The sequence below is a fragment of the Centroberyx affinis genome, unplaced genomic scaffold (assembly GCF_046629955.1).
Source record: "Centroberyx affinis isolate AG114_WGS23_722 - 3 ecotype Tasmania unplaced genomic scaffold, CSIRO-AGI_Caff_v1 ptg003590l_1, whole genome shotgun sequence".
NCBI classification, from domain to species: domain Eukaryota; kingdom Metazoa; phylum Chordata; class Actinopteri; order Beryciformes; family Berycidae; genus Centroberyx; species Centroberyx affinis.
In genome coordinates this window covers 287501-313667 of record NW_027281515.1, presented here as the reverse complement: position 1 = coordinate 313667, position 26167 = coordinate 287501, and the positions used below count along the sequence as shown (strand labels likewise).

Here is a 26167-nt window from a genome sequence, read left to right as displayed (position 1 = left end):
GGGGGGATGGTAACAGGGCTGCACGCTGTCTGACAAGGGAGAGGGAAATATGTAATTCATCATAACATGGGGAGAAACCACATGGGGTCATTAGAGATAGAAAGAATGATAAGTGATCCTGTTGTGCCCACCTTTCCACTGCTTATGCTGAATAAGTGTCATGGCAAAGCATGGAGAGGCAGGTGAATTACAAATGTGTCCAGATTGCAATGGAAAGAGAACTGCAGCAAATGTGTATCAGAGTTAGAATTGAGAATTACACCATTCAGCTTTTGGGCTTTTAGCAGTCTTGGATTCAAATTAAACATTTTGTCTTGTTGCCTGGTGAAAAGAAAAATGCTGAAAACACTCAAGGCTGTAGATTCAATTCAAAATGAGAACTCCATCATTTGAGGACAGCTATTCTAATAAAATTATTGCAAGTTCATTAAAAATTGTGCAAGCTATTCGGCATCTTTTTTCTCACAATGGATTGAATTTTGAAATGAAACCCATACATCGCAAAAGGCAAAGCTAAGTGGATCCCAGCTGGTCAGTTTACCCAGTTTTTTTTTATTTGCAGAACAGTTTGCTCTTTGTCTGACATTGCCAATATTTCTATGACAAAAAAATATAGCAGTCATAATAAGTTGTATCAAAATGATGTTGGTTATATAAGTATAAGGTCTTTTAAGGTCAAACAAATAAACCAACAAATTACAAACATGTGGGCAAACATCTCAATCAACACTTGTCGACTGAAAAATTATCACTTAGTAGCCTTACACTGGAAAATCTGCTGTCTTCGTACTCTACAATACAGGGGATGAAAGTCCACGTGAAAGCTCGACCTAACAGTGGGCCAGGCCACAGAGCGACTGGGTGGGGCCCGGCACCTACCTGACGCATACTGGCCCTGTTTCCCTAGTAGCCTACGGTATACAGCTGGTGATACTCCGGGCCTCGCTGCGGGCTCCACCCCTCCTGATCAGCGCGCTACTGCTCCGTTACAGACCGGAGACCGGGCTCATACAGGTGGAGGAGCGGTGTGTGTGTCTGTGTGTGTGAAAGAGAGAGAGAGAGAGAGAGCGGGAGAGAGAGAGAGAGAGAGACAGAGAGAGAGAGGAGTCGCAGAGAGCTACCAAGCAGGTGGGTGCTCCATCTTATCCTTCCGTCTTTACAAAGCTTTCCTTAAAGCAGCGCGCACCTTAGGCTACCGCAGCGAAAATCACTCTACTGTTCCTCATAACAGCACCAGAGTGGTACTCAGTAGTGACTTTATAGAGACCGTATCGTAGGTTTTTTTTTTTTTAATCTCATATGGTATCACTATAATATTCCTATAATATTCCTATAGGACTTCGTCTGTGTCTAGTGAGTTTATAGTGACCTTATCGTACTTAATGGTATTTTATGGGGATTTACCTCCTATGCTGTTACTATAATATTCCCATAGGAAATTACAGTCATATTTGTGTAGTATCTTTCTAAAATGTATTGTAGGATTGCTAGTGTATTTTTCGTGAGGGACTGCAGTAGGCGTGCAAGGCTACCTACAACTTTCTAGCAGTAATGAGATCTTGGACAACAGGACATTAGGACTGGGATGTATTGCGACTGTATGAGCCAGGGGTATGACGCCTCATTTGGTCAGAATATTATTTTCTGGTAACGTCATTATACTCTGCCTTCTCTAACCCACTGAAAACCCTTGCAGGTGGAAGTTCACTGCACGTTTGTGCAGCCAAATAGCCTACATTCACTGTCCACTAGTGATAAATATTTTTATTCTACAACTTTTAACTGCCGTGATAAACATCATATGGGATCCTACAGTTATTCGTTTTGCCCATCAGTCCAGTGGGCATTGGATATGACCCTCTAACTACAGAAATTCTATGGTATTTTAGTAAGGATATACATATGTTACAGCAAAATTATGAGTCACTATAGGAATATTAATAGAATATTATAGTGATACCATAGGTAGATAGATAGATAAAACAAATAACATTAAGTATAAGGTACCATAAACTCACCAATGATACTACAGGAATATTATAGTCATTTTTTATTAGTGAACCTCAAGCAGTTGTGGCAGAAAGATGACCAGCAATCAAGCCGCAATGCTTTCTTTCATTCTAAATACTTGACTGTTAAAGGGGTTTTTAGTACACTTGAAGTGGAACTTATATATGCACATTTCAGACCAAGTCTGAAAGGTTTGTCAACAAAAAAGACAGAGCTACCTATGTTACATGAGGACCCACAAGAAGCCAGTCCAGACTCAGAAACTAGAGTTGAGGTTAAGAGTGAAAACTTTTGGGGTGAGGTAATCCTCCAACCATGATTTGTGGTTAATCTGAGTGGCCCTGGTCTCTGATTGACACCAGCGGCTCACCGTGGCTAGGAGGCATTTTTCTGACACTGTTTCACACATTCCAACCAGATTAGCCAGTAGTATAGATTAATGGGGAGCAGGAGCTCAGATTCACCCCTTCAATTGACATTAATGTTCCACCAAATGCTCTTGTTTGCTGCAGGTGAACAGCTGACAGTGTCTTTGACACAATGATATGTTGGAACGTAAATTTTGTTTGTATGGATTGTGTGTATGGACGTCCATGGTTAACCTATTCATATTGAAGGTTTTAGGCATGTGTTTCCTTGAGTTCATACAGTAGATACCGAGAAATATCTCAGTATAACCCTGAAAAAGAAGTTCAGTGTGGTCAGTGAGGTCAATGTCCTATCCCAGGGCATCCACAGAAAAAGGAACAATTTCATTTTGTCATTACAGTTAGCGTAACTCTTAAATGAGGAGCCCTCACTCTGTCAACTGTCAACCTGTTTCTAAGGTCCTCGGCACAAAAATGTTTGAGAACTCTTTTTCCTTGAAATCATGAATGTGATGTTGCCATTGATGTGCTTTTACCCACTCCTCTATGTCAAACACCCAGTTGTGGCAGTATTTAGACATGTGTGGGTTTGTAGATACAGGTTCCCATGGTCCTTGAAGGCTTAGTCCAGCTTTAATCAGCTCAGGGAGCTGGCCTCTCGCCCTATCGCTGAGAACAACTCTAACCTGAAAGGTTAAGAGGATCCACGAGTCGCCCAGCTAGGCCCCAAATGATATAACTGTGGGGAGGCAGAGAGGGAGACTGGTTTGTGGCAGCCTTGTCTCACTGTCCATTGAGTAGTGTTAAGACTGCTATATATTGTTTTGCTCATATTGGGACAATAATTTCCTTTTATTGAATACGGGCTATGTGGTCCACTGCTGATATGATGGAGGTTCCTCTCTGACCACAGCTACATAACAACGGTCTGTAAAACCTGCAACCTTTTTTCTTTGCACTTTTTATTCATGCATTTAATTGTTCAATAATGGTTTTGTAAATTAATTCTTCATTTAATGTCAGTAATGTATCTCAGTTTCCCCTACCATTGGGTGGGGTGGGTCACCTTGCCTTAAAGAGTTGAGTAGGTGGAGTGGGTAACCAACACAGCCACAGCTAGAGTGTGTATACCATAAAGACTGTAACATACCCCTACGTAGTTAATAACTGCATAATAATAAGTCCTGTTTTTACGTTCACGTCAGCAGTCATTTGACAGAGTAGACGTCATATATTTGGAATAGTGGATATTTCATATCTTGGAATGAAACTCTACATTTCCTCCCCTCTTCCTTTCCTTCAGCTTTTCCTTGTCAACTCTTACACTTGTCAGCACCTGCTGTTCGGGGGGGGGGGTGAAGGTGGGGGTCAGATTGGAGTGTGTGTGTGTGTGTGTGCGCGCGCGTGTGTGTGTGTATGTTTTTTGGTAATCTGTAGAGCAGAGGGCCTCTCCAAAGACCGCTGGCCGCCATCCGCCACCCAGCACTGTATCAGTGTGTCTTTGATATGTGAGCCTCTCTCTGGGCCTCTGTGGGTCTCATAATCATGTCCCCTGATATAAATCAAGGCCTTGTTTGCAACCCTCTGACTAGAGGGACTGATTACCGCTGCATTAGGGATTTCCTTCTCTTGTTCTTCTTCTCTCTCTCTCTCTCTTTCTCTCTCTATCGCTCCTTCTCTCTGGTTCTGTGTCTCTCTTTCTCTCTTTCCTCTCTCTCTGTGCCTCTGGGTCAGTAACTATGTTTCCATCTAACTGTCAAGGAAATTTGAAGCAAAATGTTAGGAAGTTGCACAGAGCGACCTCTGACTTTTGACATCGGTTGATATATATGATGTAGTTCACACATGCAGTGATCTCAAGGTCAAAGTGTGTGACTGACCTGGTGAAGTTCTCTGGCCGCCTGGGAAATGCGATGAATAACCTGTTTCTCTACACAGTGTCAGTAATAATCGAGACCTTTGATGGTAAAATCCCTGTCGGCCAGTCTATTGAGCTGCAATTACTGCCAATTACCTCTCAGGATGTAACACAAATCTCTGTCTCCTCTCTCTGTCTCCCCCTCTCTCCTGCACACACACACACACACACACACACACACACACAAAACACAGGGGAAATCTACACTGGAAGCGGCTGATGGCATGTGAATCAAATCCCAGATTGTCCCACCAATAACAGGAAACAAATTAGACCAATTTCCTACCACACCTGCTATTGAAAAAAAGTTGCCAAAATATCCTGCCTATCTTTTATATTGTTAGGAAACTGCTCCGAACACTGATTGTCCTCCTGTTTATTTTCAAGATTAACTCATGACATCTCTGCTTTATTAGAGCTTCCAGTGGAGATTGAGAGGAGAGGTGGGAGAGAAAGCACATGGTATGAGCCTTCTCTGTCTGAGCCACAAGGGCATTCTGATTGTCCTCGCTTGCAGACTGTAAACAGAGACATCATGATATGATATTTCTATCTAAAAAGCATGCTTTCCTGAAACTAGAATGTCAGTATGAGCTCTGTCAAGGTTGGCGTCACATTTCACCTCAATTTAGTTAAATTCAACAAGGGGTAAAATGCTTCATATTCAATTGGCATAAAACACCTTTCATATTCAGTTCAATGACAAATTCCTACCGTTAATTACTACTTAAATGCAGCTTACTTACCTTTTTATTTGCAGAATAGCGTTTTTAGGCTCTTAAATCGTAGAGTGCATCATTTGAAGTCGTAGCAAACTGATCTAAATTATATGAAGGTATTGTTAAAAAAAAGAAAAAATGAATAATGTGGCCTTAGCTAAAGCTTTACCTGCCTAATCTGCACTGTACTGACCTTCACAGGAGTTTACACTGATCCGTAACCTCAGTGTCGCCCTGTTCACCTTCACCTCTCACCTACTGATTCTCTGGCTTTCTAGTCGAAACATGAACTTGATGTGTGTGTGTGTGTGTGTGTGTGTGTGTGTGCGATATAATCACTCCTAAGGTTTCTAACCGGCTACTGTCTGGTCATGCCTTCACGTGAGCTTTTTTGTAGGTTTTTCAGGTGTGTCGCTCTGTGTTTGGTTAAAGATTAATTTCTCTGATACGTCACTTGGCTTAAGATCAGAAGCGGCTCGACTGACCTGAGCGAGACTGGATCTGATGCAGAGTGTTACAGTGAGGTTGAATGAGAGGGCATAACGCAGACATGCAGCATACTGTACGGGGATATGTGCAGGAAAGCACACACTCACACACACGCACGCACAAAACCACACCCATGCACTTATTTTTATTGTTGTATGTCCGTTGTAACTCACTGTAACCTGTTTTCATTCCAATATGTGCACGGAAAATAACTTGAATGCAGACAGACACACACACACATATAAACACACACACACACACAGCTAGGTGGCGTGCGAAAAATGCTAAGTAAGTGAGACCTGCACTAGATGAAATATTGTGTCTGCTTCATTTGAGATCTGGGGCAACACCAGCGGAAATCTGCAGTGCATCGCCGGAGACGGCTCTCTCTACCTTTACAATCCTTAAATGGAGAATTATCTTTGATCGTAATCTGGCTTTTTAAGACGGCAACAGAAGCGGCAACGAGCCAGACGGCATTATGAGATTTCCTTTGACTCTGTAGGTGATGATCTGTCGACGTCTGTAGCGGATTAGGAAGTTGTTTGAAGGGAAGTTGTTTCCTTGTCAGACACTATGGTTAAATGAAATCCCTTCAGTTGGAGATGTTGCGTTTGGGTGGTCTGTTTCTTATCGATTTGAGTAGAAATTTGAATTGCTGTCTGGCAGAAAGTTGCCGGTTTACTTAGGATTCTTATGATATTAAATAGTAGACAGCTTCATCCGCAAATGCTTCAGTTTCAGTGCAGTAAGTTCATAGATGACATTGGGATTTCCCCTACCGTTGAACAACTGGGGTGGGCCAGGGCCTGCCACCTCACCCAGAAGAAACTCATTAGTATTGGTTTCATCAGAGAGTTTTCAGAGAGTCAGAAGGTGTAAATGCTGTTTTCAGAGGCCTTTCCACCCTAATTGTGTGGGGAATACTCTTCTGAATTTCAAGCATCCATGTATGTTTTTTCCCCCCAAGATTTCATTTCTTTGGATACAACACTCCTCAATTTCTGTTGGGGATTTCCTGTGTGCCTGCTTTGCTCCATTTCATTCCTCCTGACTACTGCATAAAATATTACCCTCACATCAGTGCAGGTGGCGGAAGCTCTTAATAGTGAGTCACCTGCCTGCATGAAGAAAGCAAACTTCCTCCATGACCTCATCTCAGTGATCCACCTCAACAGCAGTGTGTCATGCTGCAGCGCTGTATTCAGTAGCTCAGTCTGTAGCCCTTCTTTTGATATGTACACATACGCATGTACACACACACACACAGAGTCGGGCTTATCGTGTTATTATGTTCAAGGATATGGGAGCCTAGGATTGTTTGGACTAGAGTCTCGAGATTCCTTGGCTTTGTCTCACTGCTACCCAGGAGGCATAGGGGTGGCACTGTACTCGCTGCATGTTTCCTCTTATCACTGCGTACGTGATTGTGCGTGTGTTTGTGTCAAGGTCTTTGCTCAGTAATCGTACAGCCTGACTTTTCTCCATTCACTTACTGTACACATACAGCAGTTTCTTTACTGAAGACCTGGACACCTGCGAGCTCGTGAAGTAGAGGATTATAGCACAATATGGAAGTATGTGTAGAGAGGTTTGTTTTAGCCCTAGCAGTTGAATTGCAGTCTATTGTACACTGTGCTAAAGCATCCTCATACACTTGGATGTGTACAAGAACTGTGGGGAGAGAATACAATAAAAGTGTTGCTATTATACTGCAGCTATGTGCACTTTCATTCATTATCTTTCAAAGATGGAGGATTCATCTTTAGTCTTTTGTCAGTCAAAGATGTGAGTTGCACACTATTCCATGTTTGTAATATCAATCATTTTGGAGTAAGTGTCACTTTTATTCACAAGGTGGAGATCTCAATCTTCATACTGCCTTTAAAGTGTATATTAAATTAGGATTGCAAAGTACATGAATAACAGAAAAGAGAGTAAGCTAGTATGAGGTAATTCAAATTCCCACAGTGAATCGATGACAGCATGAGAAAGCCTCACCATGATTGATCTCTGCAGCATGTGCTGTGAGGGAACTGGGCTTGAACTTTCACCAGTAGCTCCACTGGCTTCTGCTGCGGCTGCTGTGTCACATGTGGAGCCCCCGGTCCATGTCCTCCGTCTCCCTCTATAGTAGAGGTCAAAGGTCACATGACCACAGAGCTGTGAATCAGAGCGCTGCTTTGTTCTCTCCTGCGCTTGTCATTGTCTGGCCTGAGTCACACACATGCATGCGCATTACCCACACATGCATGCGGACACACACTCAGAGAGGTGCCCGCTCACACGCATGCGTGCACGAAAACGGGCACGCACACACACACACACACACACACACACACACACACACACACACACACACACTCTCACTCTTTTTCTCTCTCCCCTTCACTCTTTCTCTTTTTCCCTCCCTCCCTCCCTTCCTTTCTCTCTCTCTCTCTCTCTCTCTCTCATTGCTGTCTAGTACAAAGGCTTAATAATAGCACAAGAGTTCCCTCAACCTTTTGTATAGAGTTTGAATGATTTCATATTATGGTCGACCTCCATGGCCTCTGTCCCATGTTTCAACTCAGTCGACGTTTCACATCCCCTGTATTTTAGGTTAAGATGTGAGATGATATGGAGATGGACCGTTAATTTAGCTGAAACAAATCCAAATTCATCTTCTTCTTGAGTTGTTAAAGGGCAATACCACTGAATTTCAGCTTTTTTGCAATTCTCATGCCCTAGCACAGTATGGTGTGTGTTAGTAAACTATTAACTATTAAATGATTAATTATTTGCTCATTTATCTGCTTAGTTCTTACACTATGGCAGTGTAGACAGTCAACTTTTACAGCTACAGGTTAGTGTCATTCTTTTGTAGTTGAAAAGAGTTACTCAATCATAGACCCAAATCAGAAAATACAGGGCACTTTCATACACTTTTTACACTTATTCTGTTAACATTATGGGCAAGTAAATTTGAATAATATAGAAGATCTTAAGTCTGGGATATTCGGGTCTTTAACTGCAGTGTGTGAGCTTCTCTTTTCAAGTACCTTCAAATTCCCTGGACCTGGAAGACTACTATCTAGACAGTATATTGGGTGCAGTGCTATTTTGTACATGTTCTATATTAATTTATGGGCCTTTCTATCTCAGAGTAGAACTGAAGCTGTCATGTGATGGTCACTTTCAGGGGTTCAGGGGTTATGTGGGTGGGGGGGGGGGGGTTGCATGGGGGCTCTGTGGCCAAGTTTACCCCGGAAAGCCAAAATGCCTCTCTCCTTCCATCCCTCCGCCTCTCGTCTCTCCCTCTTCCCTCGTTCCTTCTCCAGTATCCCTTCTCTTCTTCTCCCCATTCTCCCATCTTCCTCTCCTCTCTCTCCCTCTCTCACCTCTTCCTCCCTCCCTCTCTCCCTCTGCCCTCTTCTCTCCCTCTCTCCGTCCCGTCACTCTCTCTCAGTGTCCAGAAGAAAGGGGTGGTGCATTCCACCAGCCTAGAGACCATTCCCCTCTTTCAGCCAGTGGCTCACAGAGTGACAGAGGCATTAGAATAAGAATAGCTGTCCATTCACCCCAGTGCCCCGGTGACGAGGCAGGGGAGGGACGGAGGGAGCGCTGGAGGGACAGAGGGAGGGAGGAATGGAGGCAAAGAGGGAGGAGAGGAATGAAGGGGGTCCCGCACACACTCTGTGTCCTGATTGGCCGGTGGCATTCCCTCTGTTTTTACATCGCCGCCGTCAGTTGTGCTTGCAAGTTTTTTTTTTACTCATACTGGCACGCATATACACCCTCATGGGCATGCACGCGTAAATATCCACATTGGGGACTGGGCCTGCGCACGTGCACACTCGAATACTGCCACACACACACACACACACACACACACACACACACACACACACTGTGAAAGGAAACCTGCCTACAGAAACGCAGAGGGAGAGATTCTGACCACGCAGTGCAGAGGAGAGTGAGGTGACCTGTGGCTGTGTGAGTACCGACTGACGCTGGGATCAGCTATTGTTAGACATTGATAGATTAGATTAATGATGAACTTGGCACTGCTACTGCATTTTAGCAGATTCATTAATCTTGATGCAGTCACTTTGTTAATATCCTAAATGTTTCTTCTGCATTTTGTACTAAATGGTGTTATTGTTTATTTACTTGTAGCATGTTGATTGGATTCTGCTGTATTATTGGCTGTTTGGTGGATTACAACGTCTTGTGGTGAGGATTTAGGATTAAAATGTGGCCTTGTTGTACTGTCACCACCACTGTAGTCTGCAGCTAAACTGTAAACTCACTTAACTGTTTAGCTGTTAAATTGTAACAGTAGTTTAGTGGGTTAACAGTGCTGCAGTTGGTAATTCGCTCTCCATGGGAAATGGCTTGTGGTATAACATAGAGAAATGTTACGGAAACTATTCTCAGGAAAAATACTGGTGATCATCACTGTAATAATTGAGATTGTTGATCAGATTTGCTCATCTGTCTTGCCTATGTGCAGAATGGCCTACAGATCTCACCTGCTAGTGAGTGTTTGGTAAAAAGGTGTTTGGACTGTAATGTCATCAGTGTTAAATTGTTTGCCAGTGGCTTCATCTGTGGAGCTCTTCAGTGACAGATCTCTTCACTCGTTGAGTGTTAGAGAGTTTGCAGCGAGGGGCCCCTCTCCACCCTCCTGAAGAGGGTCACCCCCAGCCCCACCAGCTACCAGCTACTCGCTCTGTAATGAGAAAGAGGACAGCAGTATTCTTCAGTATACTCATAGTAGTGAAAGTCACTGGACTTTTGGACAATTCCATGTGCAGCTATTAATCACATTTCAACAGTATTCTCAATACTAGCTCACATTCCAGTTAACATCATATTCGGAATAAGCTATTTTATGCATTTTCATACATGCCGCTCATAAATGTCACTGTAGGCTGCTTATGAATAAACAGCATATTCTCCTAAAAATGAAGCTGAAGCCCCAACTGAGCTGGATTTGTTTTACTGGAGCAGGTCCTGTGACTGTGACTGACATCATTTTTAATTTTAATCCAGTATGAAGCAGATATGTCAGTCATTTTTAGTCTCGACAGTAAAGATTCTGCAGTATTTTTGTTGACATTGACAATTGACATCGCCGCAATGCAATAATGTGTTATGTTTGTGTTGGCCGGCAGATTGCCTAACCCACCCGTGCATATAAGCGTAAGTGCAGATCACAATGTTTTGGATCCGAGCTGTGAGCAGTAATTTGAGGGAAATCACAGAGATCTTTTATCTCGTTCGAATGGCCCTCTGGAATTACAGACCACAGAAACCAAGAGTAAACAGGATTAGGGGGTTTACATGCCTTAGTGCTGTGGCAAATATCGGCATATCCCAGGGATATGAGTTTATCCAGGCTGTTCTAACTGGTGTATCTGAACACAAAAACCTGATTGTCCTGGATGGTATCAGAAAAATGATGTGCATGTAAACCCACTGAACTCATTGAGGGGCTCCTCTTTGCTGCTTCTCCCTCTGGCAGTGTGAGCGCAGCGCCACGTGGGCCTCTTATTGCCAAGCTGAGTGTGAAAAATGCTTTCCAACAGAGAACTACTTTACATCACTGGACTTACTTTGGATTAGAGACTCACTTTAAGCTTTTTAGAGATTCTCTGAGAGTGAAGACGTTTGATTTGTCATTTGTCAGACCGTGAAGCAGTTTTCCCCTGTGATATAAATGCCGTGTTGACTTTCTGTGGAGTGAAATTCATTGCAGCCCTTTCTAACATTCTGTGGGTCGTTCTTTTCAGTCACTTCCTTTTCTCTTCCTCTAGCCACATTTATTTGTTTGAGAGGTCAGACTGCTTTAGTGTGCGACATGAATAATGCGTTCTCACCCATCATTGTATGTGCCTACACGGTGCACACACGTACGCATGCACACACACACACACACACACTACGCACACACACATACACACAGTCCTGGCCCCATTCAGTGTGCAGAGCTCTATGTTTGTGGAGCCTGAGTACACAAGAGGCCTTTTCTTTCCTCTGTGTCACAACACAATCACACAGGACCCTCCGACCCCGGAGAAAACCCTAAACTACTGCACTACAGTAGCAGCAGTTGATTATGGTGGCCGCTAAGATACAAGCGCTTTGATTTGATTTAAAAAGTGGAGAAACATTTTTTTTCATTTGAATGTGCTTTAGTGCATTAGTGTAAATACCGTAAACAAACGAGACCATTGGCGAGTAGATTGGCAGCCTCTACCGGCCTCTACACTGCATTTTACATTGTGTTTGCAGGAAATCTGCTGTATAGCTTTACGGCACAAAGGGAGATTGCTTTATGGCACGAAACAGAAAGAGGGTGCTGATCTTACAGTGCAAACTTCAGCTAAATCTTTCTGAGTTTCTTACAATGGCACATGGTGGAAGGAATGAAAGGCAGATGGAAAAATCACTTCCAACATGTTTATCGTCTTCAGTAAAGAAAAGAGAAAACCTTTGACTGAAGAAGCAAATATCCTCTTTGCAATACGAAGCAATGGGGTCTATGGGAAATGCGGTCTTAATTTTGAGAAACACTAGCACTAATAAGAGGCTACCATGGTCTCATTTGTTTACAGTAACTATACCAAGGTAGCACAATGCTACATGTAGTGCCTTTAATTATTCATACCAGCTGTGACGGAAATGTTTTCTACTTTTATTGATTTTTTGATTTCTTCTTTGTCACACTCACGATCATTTTTGTCTTGTGTGTTGCAGCCAGAGAGACAGCATTGTGTCCGAGCGTCCAGGCATCCTGATGCCCATCATGGCTGTGTGTCTGAGCCTCCTCATGCTGGGTGAGTGGAAGCCTTAGAGCAGTTTCCTCTTCATATCTCTTAAATTAACATCAAGCCATAGAGGAAAGTTTCATGTTTGCACAGAGCACACAGTAAGTAATGTAAGCACTGGGGAAATGAGCTGGTGTTTTCCGCTGTTGTCGTTTGAAGTCATCTCTTTCCCCCATTCTTGCACTTATATCTCCAATATCTCCAGTTTCCCATGCTCTCTCTCTCTCTCTCTCTCTCTCTCTCTCTCTCTCTCTCTCTCTCTCTCTCTCTCTCTCTCTCTCTCTCTCTGTATGGTTGTAATTAGTAGTATTGTGTGTGAGCGTTTGAGCTTTCCACGCACAGAGGGGAAAGGTAAAGACCGACACAAAAGACACAAGGGAACTGTACACCTGGGAGTAGGCCGGACCACCCGTCCTGTTCTCTTTTCTTTTCTCCTCTATTCTCTCACCACCTCTCTATTCCGTTGTCCACTCGCTTTTAGTTTGTTCAACTGTTTCAGCAAAGATACACGATAATAAGATAAATGATCACACGTCAAGCATGGCAAGGACAAGATGCTGCTGTTATTTTCAGAAAGTTAGTCTTGTAAGTGGAAGTGAGAGATTCAGAGACAGAGAACAAATTATGAAGGGATTATTATAGCACACTTTCATTAACATCAGTGTGGGAAAGAGGAAGACAGAGGGGCTCTGATGGCAGGCATGGGGTGTGAGAAATACATTGGAGGCTGTGTGCGTTGTGTGTATGTGTGTGTGTGTGTGTGTGTGTGTGTGTGTGTGTGTATGAATATAAGAAATATGCAAATTATAGTTACATTTGTCTAAAGTGGCTGTAATCTTTATCAACTCTTCATCTTTATCTTCATCATCTTTTTCATCTCCATGCAACATTTTTCTAAACTCAGCATTGCAAGAGCTACTGTCTTATACTAGTGCATGTACAGTATATGCGTAATATTAGGCAGGGTGAGGTATTCCCATGAGCATCTTGATACCAAGGTCAGCTTTTGTCTGCTGACTTACAAAAGGCTAAAATACTGAGATCTAACTACTAAAAACCTACAAGAGCAGCACTATTTCTGTTCATTTTATGTAACCAAATCACGAGTTGCATGCAGCCTGCTTTAAAACTACAGATTTTGCCAAACAATTGCTCCGTGTGGATGCAGCAGCAGTGCAGCAAGCATATAAAAAGTGGGACTTCTCCCTGCAGCTGTATAAGAATAGTACTTTAGGCTAACAAGCATATCAGCATCACATTGTGCCAAAGTTCATGACTGAGACAGAGCTCATGATGCCGTGTCAGTGCTAGTGGCCCAGATGTTGCCTGTGGAGTCAGACAGGTTATCAGTCTGTCATCACTGGCCTGTTGTTTAGCTGATGTGTTTACAATATGAGAACACACTCAATTATATCACACTGCTGGACTATGGACTATGGATGATGGCTGGAGATTCCCTGGGCAGGAAAGAACAACCTGTTGTTTTCCTCTGTGTGTGTGTGTGTGTGTGTTTGTGTGTGTGTGTGTTTCTGTGTGTGTGTGTGTGTGTGTAAAACACCAAAGCTTCGCCCTCTCCCTCTGAGCCTTCAACCCTATCATATATGTTGTTGTTGTTGTATTACAAGAGCCGTGGGCAAAGGAAATCCTCAGTAATTCATACTGTATCTCTCTCTCTCTCCCTCTCTCTGTCTCTCTATCTCTCTCTCTCTCTCTATCTCTCTCTCTCTCTCTCCTCTCCAGCTCTCCGAGTCTTCCTATACGTTGTCATTAGGTCTAATCCATTATTATTTCATGCACCCATAATCACAGGATTGCACAGTAACCACATGTTTGTTCTGCATGGTGTTTACGTTAGGGAACAGAACGAATCAGGAAGTGAAGTTTCCAAGAGAGGATTTTACTCTCCTTCACTGACCCTAAAGGATAACAATAAGAGTGCGGGGTCAGTTACAGGAGCTGATAGGGGTTCAGTGTCTTGCTCAGGGACACTTCAGCAGGGTGGATGATTGAACGTTGGTCCTGGGTTAAAGGACAGTCTCTTTAACTAACCAACCTCTTACAAGGTGATGTGACCAGAAGAGGAGCAGGTCTCTCCTCTTCTGTAACAACTACTGTCAAAGAGCAAGACACTGCTCAACTGCCCAACTGAATGTAGAAGAGGCAAGTTTGGCTCTAGTGTTACACGTCATGCCCATGCCTTAAAATGCATTATTATAAGGCTAAAAATACATAAAACTATACTATTTGTGTGCACCTACTATAAATTAATAGATATCTTTAGGAGTCTATTTTCTGTAGTTTTTGTTCCCTTTCTGTTGTGAGCTAGAACATTGAAGAGTCAGGATCATTTTGAGATGTTTCAAGACAGACACTATTTTCATATCATTTTTTTGCTAGTTGAGTCTTAAAATGATGTCATTGGGGTGAGGTAATAGTTTCCAATGCAAATCAACCTTTTTTCAAAGGTGTCATGAGTCAAGAGACATTATCATCATTATCATTATCATTATAAGTAGAGTGATTTGCTTTACTACAAGACGCTGCCACTTGCTTCAAGAAAATTCTTGTACAGATGAAACTTCACTGGATACAAATGAAATAATCTGGCACTGTTGTCTGGTTGGTGATTTTTTTTGCTTGTTTTCAGGTGGATACGATTTTAAGACTCAATAGATGAGATGACCCAGTCCACGGCTGCTCTCCAGCAGCCGTGGACTGGTCTAGTGCCACTGGCGATGGTGCTGAACCTCTCTGTGATCATGTTAACACAGGCTTATTAGGTCAACTTGCAGGATTTGGAAACTTTTGAAGGTTGGGCTGAAAATCTGTCATTTAAATCCGTCAGAATCCGGGGTATTTGTGGAATGTGTGGCAAATGATGGGCTACTGACAGCAGCACTGTGCGAGGCAGAATGGGCCCTCGCAGGGTTAATTGGTGACTGAGGGGTATTTTTGAAAAAAGGCCCACACACACAGACACACACACACAGACACATACACACACACACACACTCAGGCAGAGTGCACAGACACTGTTTAGGGAGCTTTTGTTTAACTGGAAGGAGCCTTCCTCTGGTCATCCATCTGGGTTTGGGATTCAGGGATTCAGTTAGAGATTAATACTGAATCTTGTGGTTTCTCTTCTCTCTTCTCTTCTCTTCTCTTCTCTTCTCTTCTCTTCTCTTCTCTTCTCTTCTCTTCTCTTCTCTTCTCTTCTCTTCTCTTCTCTTCTCTTTGCCACCACATGCACACTCATTGACACTGGCACTGGTTACGTGTATTAGATTTGTGCCCTGCCACTCACCTACAGACAGGTATCTGGGTCAGTTTCTGTGTTAATAATTACAGTAATACAGGAAGACACTATGTGTGTGTGTGTGTGAGGGCGTACGTGTGGGTGTAAACTGCCAACCTGAGTGATAGATAACTTGAGTTAGCCAGTGTTTTGAATGAATGAATGAAGAAATAAACAGCTCATTAGCTGAGAGTTGAGGTCATAAATCAAGTCTTCCAGTTTTTTTTAATTCTGCTGAAATTTTACTTCAAGATCAGACCAACTGGACCTAAAATATTAGTTCATCATTTTTTAATTTCTGAACTCTCTGAGGTGGCCTTGATTTATCTTTCCAGAGACTATGACAGCCTCTAAAGTTGACATTGTGATGGTAAATCAAGGCATGCTTTCTTTCAAAATATGCTGTAAATACTTTTGTCAGCAGTTTATGAAAATATTGTGCCAGTATTCAGAATGCCTTCAGCAAGTACTTTGTCAAGGTCTTGAAGAAACTAATCTTGCATCACTAAGCGCTGAGGATGAGTCAGAGGACTGTACAGTAGACTAACAGTAACACTGTAACTAACTGTTGCAGCGCACTGTGCCTTGTTGAACGCCCTCTCCCATCTGTGACCCCCGAACAGTAGTTTAAAGTAATAATCTGCAACATTTTCATATGAATAAATGTCTGTTTGCTACTCTCTATCGCAGATTGATATAACACAACAGAACGCTGAACAGACAAAGAAGGGAGTTCCACCTCCAGAAACTCAAGGAAAAAGACGCTACAGTATTGATTGGCCGTACAGAATGAGTGTAAACGGCCCTTCGCTCCTCCATTTTCTGCTTATAGACCTACTATTTTTGTGTATATGTGTGTGTGTGTGAGAGAGAGGCAGGAGCAGAGGGTGTGTTTGGATCCGTCCATGTCCGACACCCTGACACCTGGAATGTTTTCTCTAATAAATAACATTTTCCCCCTCTGTCCCCGCATTCCTGCCATAGCACTGTATACAGGAGGTAGATCGGATGGCCGAGGGTGTGTTTACCTGTGACTCTTCCCTTTTGTGTGTCTGCTTTGTGTGTGTGTGTATGTGTGTGTGTGTGTGTGTGTGTTTCACGGCCACGAGCTTGACCAACGCTCTAATCACACATCGGTAAACCAGCTGGTGTCAACAGCAGTCGCACAGCCTGCTTCAGCACAAGTCACACATCGCTGCTGTCTTCCTGACATTCAATAGTGTTGCCCAAGGCGAGGAGCTGCCTCTTTTCTTGTGTCTTGTAATGCAAACTAGCTCTGTTTTCCCCTTTCTGAAATTGGACTCTTCAAATCTGGAATTAGACTCTTCTGATTTTCCCAGCTCTTTCCAGCCTGGTATGGCGATATAAGAGAGCAAATCCTCTGGTCACTTTCTTCCTGTATTACACGATCGGAAAGGCTTGAGATGTTCTGCGTTATTGTTGTTTTAGTCATTTCTGAGGAAAAAAGACGTGGAATGCAATAAGGTGAAGGCAGCAGCCCCTCAGGGAGGCAAAATAACCCCCACAAACACACTCTTACTGCAACACACACATGCTCACATGCCTATATGGATGTACTGTAGATATAAATGCCTCTGCAAATGCCATCAAAAACCAAATACTGAACATAATGGCATCTTTATGTGACTTCATGCACAACTGCACTAAATACACAACACACAGATGCAAACACACACATTCTGGCATTCTCCATGCTAGTCGGGACAGGTGAGGAGCAGGTAAAGGATACGTTTCCCACAAGCCTCGCAGGCTGGGGGGACGGACACCACCGTCGCGTCTCAGATGTCGAAAGCGTCTTTAGAAAAATGAGTTTCTTTCACATGAGGTTCTTTCACATGAGTGTGTGTAGGTGTGCGTGTGCGTGTGTGTGTGTGTGTGCCTTGCTGATGGCCCTGCCTTGTAATTATCAAGACAAACACCAGTCATTTCTATTTCAACACAGCCTGACAGATTGGAGAAAGCCTTCTGACAGAGAGACTTTGTGCATGGGTAACTTTACAGTAGCTACGTGTGTGTGTGTGTGTGTGTGTGTGTCTGTGTGTGTGGTCCATTTCAAAACACTGCCCCAGTCATTAAACCTGAGAGGGTTAATTATGACGATAAGGTGGTGGTGGTTAAAGTGGTAACCTGCAAGATCCTCATTTCTTTGGTACTTTGTTGTGGAATCTTTGCACTGCCCTTCCCAGAGATCATGTGGTGTTGTGCTAAAATGTTTTTCTCCTCAAAATGTTTTTCTCCCCTGGCAATATCTTCTCCTCGATTTCAGGGAAGAAAATAACAAAATCATTTCAATTTGCTGATCATTTCTCTGGTATTTCACACGGTACAACAGCTTCAAAAACATTTAGCAGGATTACAAAGAATGAAAGTAACCTACCAAAAGTAATAGACCGAGCTGCCTTGTAATGAACAGAGATCATGCTTAGGCTACTGTGGATGTTTTCGTGACTTAATTGCATTACAGTGCTATTATGGAGATTTCCATGCACAGATGGTAGGAGCAGCGATAGAAACGATAGAAAAGATCTTTGGTAATGAATTACAAAACCAGTGGAAATACAGCTACACATGGAAGTGACATGACTGAATTTTCCATTGGCTTGTTTCAATCCGAAGCCAAATACAGCTGTTGTATGTACACGGCCGTGATTGAATTTCCATGTATTTCATGGTGTCTCATCCAGGGGAGGTTATTTGACCAGGGTGTGAACCTATGTTGTAATGCCATTCCTGTAATGTGAGGTCAGGTGAAACACAGATACAGTTCAGTTTCTGTGTTCTTGGAGGGGCTTGGGTTTGAGTAGGGAGTGGGACCAGTGTGTGTTTCCTTCCACTCTAACAAAGGTGAAGGTGGGCAGATACAGTATACAGATACAGTCGTTTTTCTCACGTTTTCCTAAAATCTATTGTCAACAAAAGGGATTAATTATTTTCTGTGCCCCCATCAAATCATGTGCATTATCTAATCTATGCATTAGTTCCTTTAGATTTAGTATTGCAGTGTTGTCTTGTTGTTTGGTCAGGGTGTGTCTGATCTACAGTCCATAGGTTAACCATCTCTCCCGGTTATTGTGTATGTGTGCACATGCCGATATGCTTGAATGTGTGTCTTAACGCTTACTGTGTGTTCATGCGGTGGAGCAGCATTACAGGCAGAGTGTGCAGTAAACTTCCACTGGCAGGTTGATCAGTACAGAGAGACCCGCTAACCATCAGCCGGGCATTGTTAATGCCTCACAGGAATTCAGAAAATCTGCCTCTGTTAAATCTTTCACTTGAACGGGGGCCAAGTCAGTATAAGATCATTATTCTGTGTGTGTGTGTGTGTGTGTATCCGTGCGTCTATGTGTGTGTTACCCAGCAATACAGCACTGAAGGGCAGGCTTTAGAAGGGTTTGTTTGGCAGTCAGAGCTGGACTGATCTTGTGGCCTTTATTCCAAAGTAGATTTAACATTAAAACATTTTCCGCAAATTGTAAACAAACCAAAACAAGGATAGGTTCTTCAGGGGTTTTCAAGGGTTTCTTTGTTTATTGCAGCGGTGCGGTGGTACTGTAGCCTAAAGGTTAGAGAAGCAGGCTTGTGGCCAGAAGCTTGCTTGTTCAAATGCCTGGACCAGCTGTGAAGATCTGGGTGGGGAAAGTGAATGAGTCATGCTCTCTCCTCCCTCAACCATCCACATGCCCTTGAGCCAGACACCTCACCACCAGTTGCTCCAGTGGTTGTTCTGGGCAGCTCCCAGGTGTGAGTGTATGTAACTATCTGAAGTAGGGTGTCTCTGAAAAAGAGTGCATGCTCAGTTGACTTTCCCTACATAAAAGGTTTAAATTTTGTATCATATCATCGTATCATTTATGTATCATATAACATTTTGAGACAGTATTACAGCAATTAAGTCTTCCTAACTGTGCAGATATTCATGTTGAATCATAGTAATCATATTGTAATATAATGTTAGAGTGCGCCTTTATAAATTCAGGTCTTATTAAAATGTCTGTATGTTACATAAATCATTGTTATGGATTCCTCTGGTGTTGCGGAGCTGTCTGTTTAATGCAGATATACAGCTTTGCTAACGGGATTCTTATGATTCCATCTCACACCTTCCATGTCTCTCCCATCATGCCTCGACATGCTGCTGCTCTGTTGTTGTGTTTTATAGATCTAAGGCCCTCAGACATCTCTGTCGCCATCTCTCATCCCCTAACTCTCTATCCACTGCCTCCTCCTTAATGATCTTTTATGGCTCTCGGACCCCTTTGTGTGGCGGCCTCATCTTCGTTTGTGCACACTCTGTACGTTCACAAATATTCCTTACTCTCTGTTTCTCTTTCGTTTTGACGTCCCTCTCTAAGTTGCGCTTTAGGTCTGTCTGTCTCTCTCTCCCTCATTCTCTCTCTCTCTCTCTCTCTCTCATATCCCTGATGGGGCCTTCGTTATTCAGAGTCAGTGATGTGGAGAGAGTGTTTACATGGGTGAGGGACAGGGAGTGAGGGAACAGGGCCAAAAAACCATTAGGGACCACAGTTACTGCTAATGTGGTCCTGGCCTTTATATTTTCAGCCTTTTTGACAGCAAGCAGTGTATCCAGCTCTTTTTGAAAGTAATTGAGGTCCATTAAGGTGACTGCTTGCTGGGTAGTCAGACAGAGGTTCAAAAGTGAGGTTATACCACAACATTGGCTGTGTATTGGTAATCCAGCATCATCAAGCATCTGTGTAGCCAGAAGTGTCAAGTGAGGTAGTTGGGTAACCAGAGACTCCTGAGGGAAGAGATGAAGGTGCCAAATAATAAATACTCACCCACATCATCCCAAGACTCTCACAAGACTCTCACCGCTGTCAGCTGCCCTCTCTCCTGTCAAACCTGTGGTTCACCTTTAAGTGCATAAATCAATATTTCTTATAAGAAGAGTGGGCTCTCCTTTCCTTGTTTTCTTTAACCATTTTTTTCCCAACCATTTTTACCTATAGAACACATTCAGAATATGTGTAGAGATATGATGTATTCTAAACCGGAGACTATATTAGTATGATCAACATTTACACAATTGACAGTGTCTATGAACAACTTTGTCTCTCCTCTCTCTCTCCCCTCCATCCCACCATATCCAGCTCTCGGTGTGTTTGGGCAGGAACTCCCGTCAGGCCCTCACGGCTGCACGGAGGGAAGCTGTTACCCAGCGACAGGAAACCTTCTGATTGGGCGGGCCGTCAACCTGTCCGCCACCTCCACCTGCGGCCTGGACGGGCCGGAGCACTACTGTATTGTCAGCCATCTGCAGGTCAGAACACATGTACACACACAGAGGTGAAATGTACATGAATCAATTGGTGTGAAAAGCACCAGAATTAGTGCAGTTTGATGCTGTGAACATTTTCAGAATTGGAGCGATTGCAAAAATGGCACCAATCAGCCGTGGCAGCCAGTTTACCAGAAAATGGGTTTTCCTCCACATCTGCTGAACCAACCATGATTGGATTGGAAGAAATATTTCACAGCCTGTTCAGATCTGTTCAGAACAATTTGACCTATTTCTTGCCTATTTTGCCTGGAAAACAACATGTTGTTCTCTATGGAATCTAAACTCAAATACAGCAGCTTAGTACATGCTCTTTCTTTTTTCTTTCTCTGTGCTCTACAGCTCTCTTTCTTTCCAGTTATACCTCCTAACTCCTAAGGTTGGGTTATTTTGCCAACAGCATTTTTTAATCCACATTGATTTCACCCCAGTTGCCAGTTTCTATCCCTGCTACAAGTATTACTGCCTATTTTCCACTGCTTGTGTTCAACATGCTCAGCTTTCCTCTCCCTCCTCCCTGTTCCATCTCTCACCGCCCCGCCCCACCCTTCACCATGCATGGCATCCTGTAGTTAGGGAGGGGGAAAAAAAAGGAAAAAAGGCATGGTTTGTTTGTTCTCTCTCTCTTTCATGCATTCATCCATCTTCATCCCTCTATCTCCACTCTTCCATCTTCATTTGTGCGTCTGTTTGTTTTTTAGCATGGTTTCCATGAGCAAGGCCCCCCAACCCTTTCAGTGCCAGGCCCCAGGTGTACACACACAGGCCGACCCATACCTTCCTTTCTCTCTCTCTCTCTCTCTCTCTTTCCCTCTCCCTCTCTGTTTTTCTCTCACTCTCAAATGCTACCTCTTTCTACCTTTCTACCATTTTACCCTTCCCTCTCTTTCTCTCTTCCTTTCATCATTTCCCACAGTGCTGCCTTTCTTCCTTTCCAACCTCTCTCTCTCACTTGGGCTGGTGACACACTACACGATGTTTAGGCCAATAACAGACACAATTTTGCCAACAGACCCAAGTCCATGCTAGTTTGAGACAGTTGCAATGGACAGTCAATGATCCTTTAGTGTATGAGAGTTCAGGACTTTCATCTCTTGCCTGCCGACCCAGTCGAGACCATTATTATTTCAAACATCTTTGATTATTATGACTGAAATTGACGTTCTGGATTCTCCAAATCCAGTTCGATTTGGAGACCGATGCAGGATGAAAAGAAAAGCCAGCTGTTAAGTGAGTGATGTCCCAGCCTTACATGTTGTTACAGCCCCTCCTTTTCTGCACCTCTCCTCTTTACCTCTGTTTCTCCTCTCTCTCTATCTGCCCGTACCCAGACTCTTGACATGTACACCGTCCTGGTGACACCTGGCCTGCTTGCACGCACGCGGTACATTCATTCCCGTGCATCTACATGTATGTCTTTGCCTGCACTTCCATGCCTTAAGGCAGGGGGGCCCGAGCCTCCAGATGAACATGACTGACACCTGGTGATTGGTGACAGCCTCTCTACCGCTGTAAGGGGCGGGAGACGGTGACAACCTGTCGTATCGTAGACCCAGGTGTGAACCATCGCCTGTCTGTCAGAGTCACTCAGCAGCTACTTTCATGGCACACACCAAACACAACTCTCTCTGCCACCATCAATCTTTAAATGTCTCGCATTTCATCAATCATTAGTGTTTGACTTTGGTTCCCGTTAGGTTGTTTTCTCTGTTTTTTCCTTGCGAGATCGGGTTGCGTGTTGCCGTTTTTACCTCGTGTCCCAGGAGCAGCGATGCGTTCAGGGGCCTACTGTCAAGACACTTGTTTTGAGGATCTCTGAAAGGGGCCCTGGCTTGGCCCCTTAGACCCACCTGATGGAGTGGAACTAAAACTGTAACTCTAGACGAGCTCCCGTGGCGAGAGGGTGGAGAGGGGAAAAGGGGAGAAGGAGGCAAGGGTGATAGGGGAGACACAGGAGAAAGACAGAGAGAATGGGGGGTGGAGGGGGATTGAAGGACAGGGGAAGAAGAGGAGAACAAGCAATGGATGGAGGGAAAGGGAAAGGAAAGGTAACAGGCAGGGGAAAAGTGGGGGAAAGATCAGTTGGCGAGGTGGAAATGAGGGAGGAAGGAGGGGCTGAATGAGGGAGGTAGCGGGGCGTGCCTCTTGTGAAGCCACCATCGTAGTGTGACAAAGAAGTGTTTTCGAATCAACATTAGTCTTACATCAGCGCATTGTTGCAGCAGAAAGCCTTGTAGTTGGGCTGACCAGGCTTGACTAATGGGAGATAAATAAGAGCTCAGAGGAGGGAGGGTCTTAAAGCCACCAGCTGCAATCCAACACTAGCTCCAACGCCATGTGAAGCTTTACAGTAGCAGTTCTGTTTATAACAGATGAAAATGTGACAATTTGATCTTTTTTTATTTGTTGTATGAACAGCAGGAGCTTTGAATCACAACAGAAGTTAAATGTTCTTTGGTTAAGTAATTGAGAAGCAGAAGATATTTTTTGTTCCACTTCTTTGGCAATAACTGAAATCTTGCTAATTACTATTCACACTGTTGAGACTTTCGCAAACAAAAGCCTTGGATCTAAATTGCTGTAAACATTATAAAGCAACAGAGAAACTTTGCGGGTGTTTTGCTACTGAACTTGCAGACTGGCTCTTTAATGATGGCACAAGCTGTTGAGATGGATGGGCTACTGTGCATAAAGGAATGGCCTTTTAAGTAGCCGGGGTCTGAGATGAGGGTGTGAGCAGATTTATGCCGGGATTAGGGAGGGTAGGTGAAAAAGGCAAGCATGCATGCAGAAACACACACATTCATATTTAAACACACACACACACGCACGTACGCACATCACTTCCAGCACACTTTAGGCATTCCTTTTCATTTCCCAGCCCAGTCTCTTTAACAGCCATGTTGTTGTCAGCAGCTTAATCTCCCCTGACAACAACCTAGTTAAGAAACGCTGCCCTGGAATCCACTGTTTCTCCGTGCCAACCTCCACTCGTCCCCCCCTTTACCCCTCTTTCCCCTCCCCTATCCCCTCTTCTTGGCCCCTTTCTACCCTCTCTCACCGTCTCCCTCGCTCTCTGCTGGCCCGTTCGCTCGCTTCACCCCCCCCTCCCACTGCCTCTTACCCATGCCCCAATTTCATTCTCCCTCACCCCCGCTGTGCCCATTTTCTTACCCATTGAGTCCCCGCTCCACTGCATACCATCTCTCCTCACCTGCGCCTTTCATTCTGACACCCTTTCCTTTCTGTAACCCCCTTTTCTAACTTTCCCGACCCTCTCCATACCCCTTCATTCAGTTCTTGGTCTTAGCCTTCTCCACACTCTTGTGTCTTTCCCATGCCCTCTCTCCTCAAGCCTTCCCCGCCTCTTCCGTTGCCTGCCTTCTACTCCATCCCCCTTTTTCTTTCCATTAAAGCGATATTGAAAATGAAGTTATCGTGACAAAACTACTGCCCACCCCTTCCTCCCTCTCTCCCACTTACCTTCTCCCTCTATTTTATTCTCCCCCCTTGCTCTTGCTCCCCCCCTCCTTCCCTGCTTAATCTTTGTGACCCAGGAGAGACACAGTCCAGTCCCCTCTGGCTTTAGTCTGGGCTTGGCGCACAAGGGCGCAACCCACTTTTGGAGGTTTCCAGGGGCAACCAAGCTCTCTGGTAGTCATTTCACCCTGTCAGATGAAAGCCCTAATCTGAGGGAACAGCTCTATCATACAGACTCATCTGAAATGTACAAGATTGGATCAGTTTCTGGTATTTTACATGTATAAATTTCAAAGTGTTCTTATAGTTAATAAACTCAATATGCCTTCTAATTAGCAGCTAACACAGAGAGAGTCCCAGGTTTGAAAGCATAGCAGAGGACCGTGTCCCAAAAGTGCATAAAATGATTTATTTTGAGACTTATTTCTGAAGAACTTGAAAATGTCCTGAACTAGTATATTCAAAATATTATTAATAATTTTGAGATCATTACATTTTGTGGTATAATCTATAAGTAACTGTGTATTATCCCTCTATGCAGGAGTCAGACAAGTGTTTCCAGTGTAACTCTCAGCATCATTACGACCCGTACCGCCACAGAAACAGCCACCGGGTCGAAAACGTGATCTACCTCAAGGACAGCAATGGAGACTTCACCTGGTGGCAGTCCGTCAATGGTGTGTCTATTAATGTGTGTGTGTGTGTGTCAATGTTTACTGAATGTAAGAACTGTGTGTATTTCTTGAGTGTGCTCCTTGTCATGTCTTTTGGATGGTGTTATTTGAGAGTGTAACCCTTATGAAAAGTATTCCTATAATAAATCTTAGAAAGATACCATACATATCACAAAAGTCGAATTATATACATGAAACTATAAATCCCTATAAAGAATATATAGAAATACTATAGGCATACTATAGTGATACCAGAGGAGATTAAGAATACCATAGAGTAAGGTCACTATAAACTCACTATTGAGTACCACAGACACTAAAAGTCTCTCTAAGACTATTATCAGAATATTACAGGAATACTGCTGGGATTTTTCAATGAGGGGAGAGAGAGAAAGGACAGAAAGAAGGAGAGCAAAAGAAAGATACAAATACCAAGAAGCACATTGAGTGGGGGAAGGAGACAGGCTGTGTTATTGTGACAGAGCTTGACTGTTATTTCCTCCACAGGACAGGAGAGTGTCAGCATCCGACTGAACCTGGAGGCCGAATTCCACTTTACACATCTCATCATGAAGTTCAAGGTCTGTGTGTGTGTGTGTGTGTGTGTGTGTGTGTGTGTGTGCGTACGCTTCTGCACGTATGTGCACGCGTTTGTGAATGGGTTTGAATGCGCGAGTGTATGTGCTTATGCATGTCTGTTTGCATACTTGTGTGGGTGTGTGTGTTGTCTTATCCCACCTCAGAATTTCATCTGCTGCATTCCAGCACACATAAATCCATCATCCTACCGTTAGTGAAGCAAACATAAACTAAAAGTCCTCATAAATCACAAATCTCACAGATTTTTTCCTATCATTGTCTATAGTTTATTGATTGATGTGACACCTGTATTTATATAGTAGAAATCCCACCGTGTTCCTGAGATTCTTGTTTTCAAGAGTGCCAGAATGTTAAAAAAGAAAATGCACTACATGATACCAACATAGTAGTATCAGGAAAAGAATATATAAAAAGAAGGGATAGCAAGAAAAACAGTCATATTAAGTAAGTTATTTTTCACTGATGGGGTTAGAAGT

At 43.5% G+C, this 26167-nt stretch overlaps 1 protein-coding gene across 1 annotated transcript in view; it reads left to right on the top strand.

The window, feature by feature from the left end:
• The first annotated feature begins 936 nt into the window (after positions 1-936).
• lamb2l (laminin, beta 2-like) overlaps positions 937-26167 on the top strand; it is a 53459-nt gene continuing 28228 nt past the window's right edge. Inside the window, exons 1-5 of the mRNA XM_071540257.1 lie at positions 937-1128; positions 12249-12328; positions 20750-20919; positions 24959-25094; positions 25599-25672. Coding sequence (XP_071396358.1) covers positions 12289-12328; positions 20750-20919; positions 24959-25094; positions 25599-25672 — 420 coding nt within the window. The 5' untranslated portion in view covers positions 937-1128; positions 12249-12288. The remainder of the gene's footprint in view (positions 1129-12248; positions 12329-20749; positions 20920-24958; positions 25095-25598; positions 25673-26167) is intronic.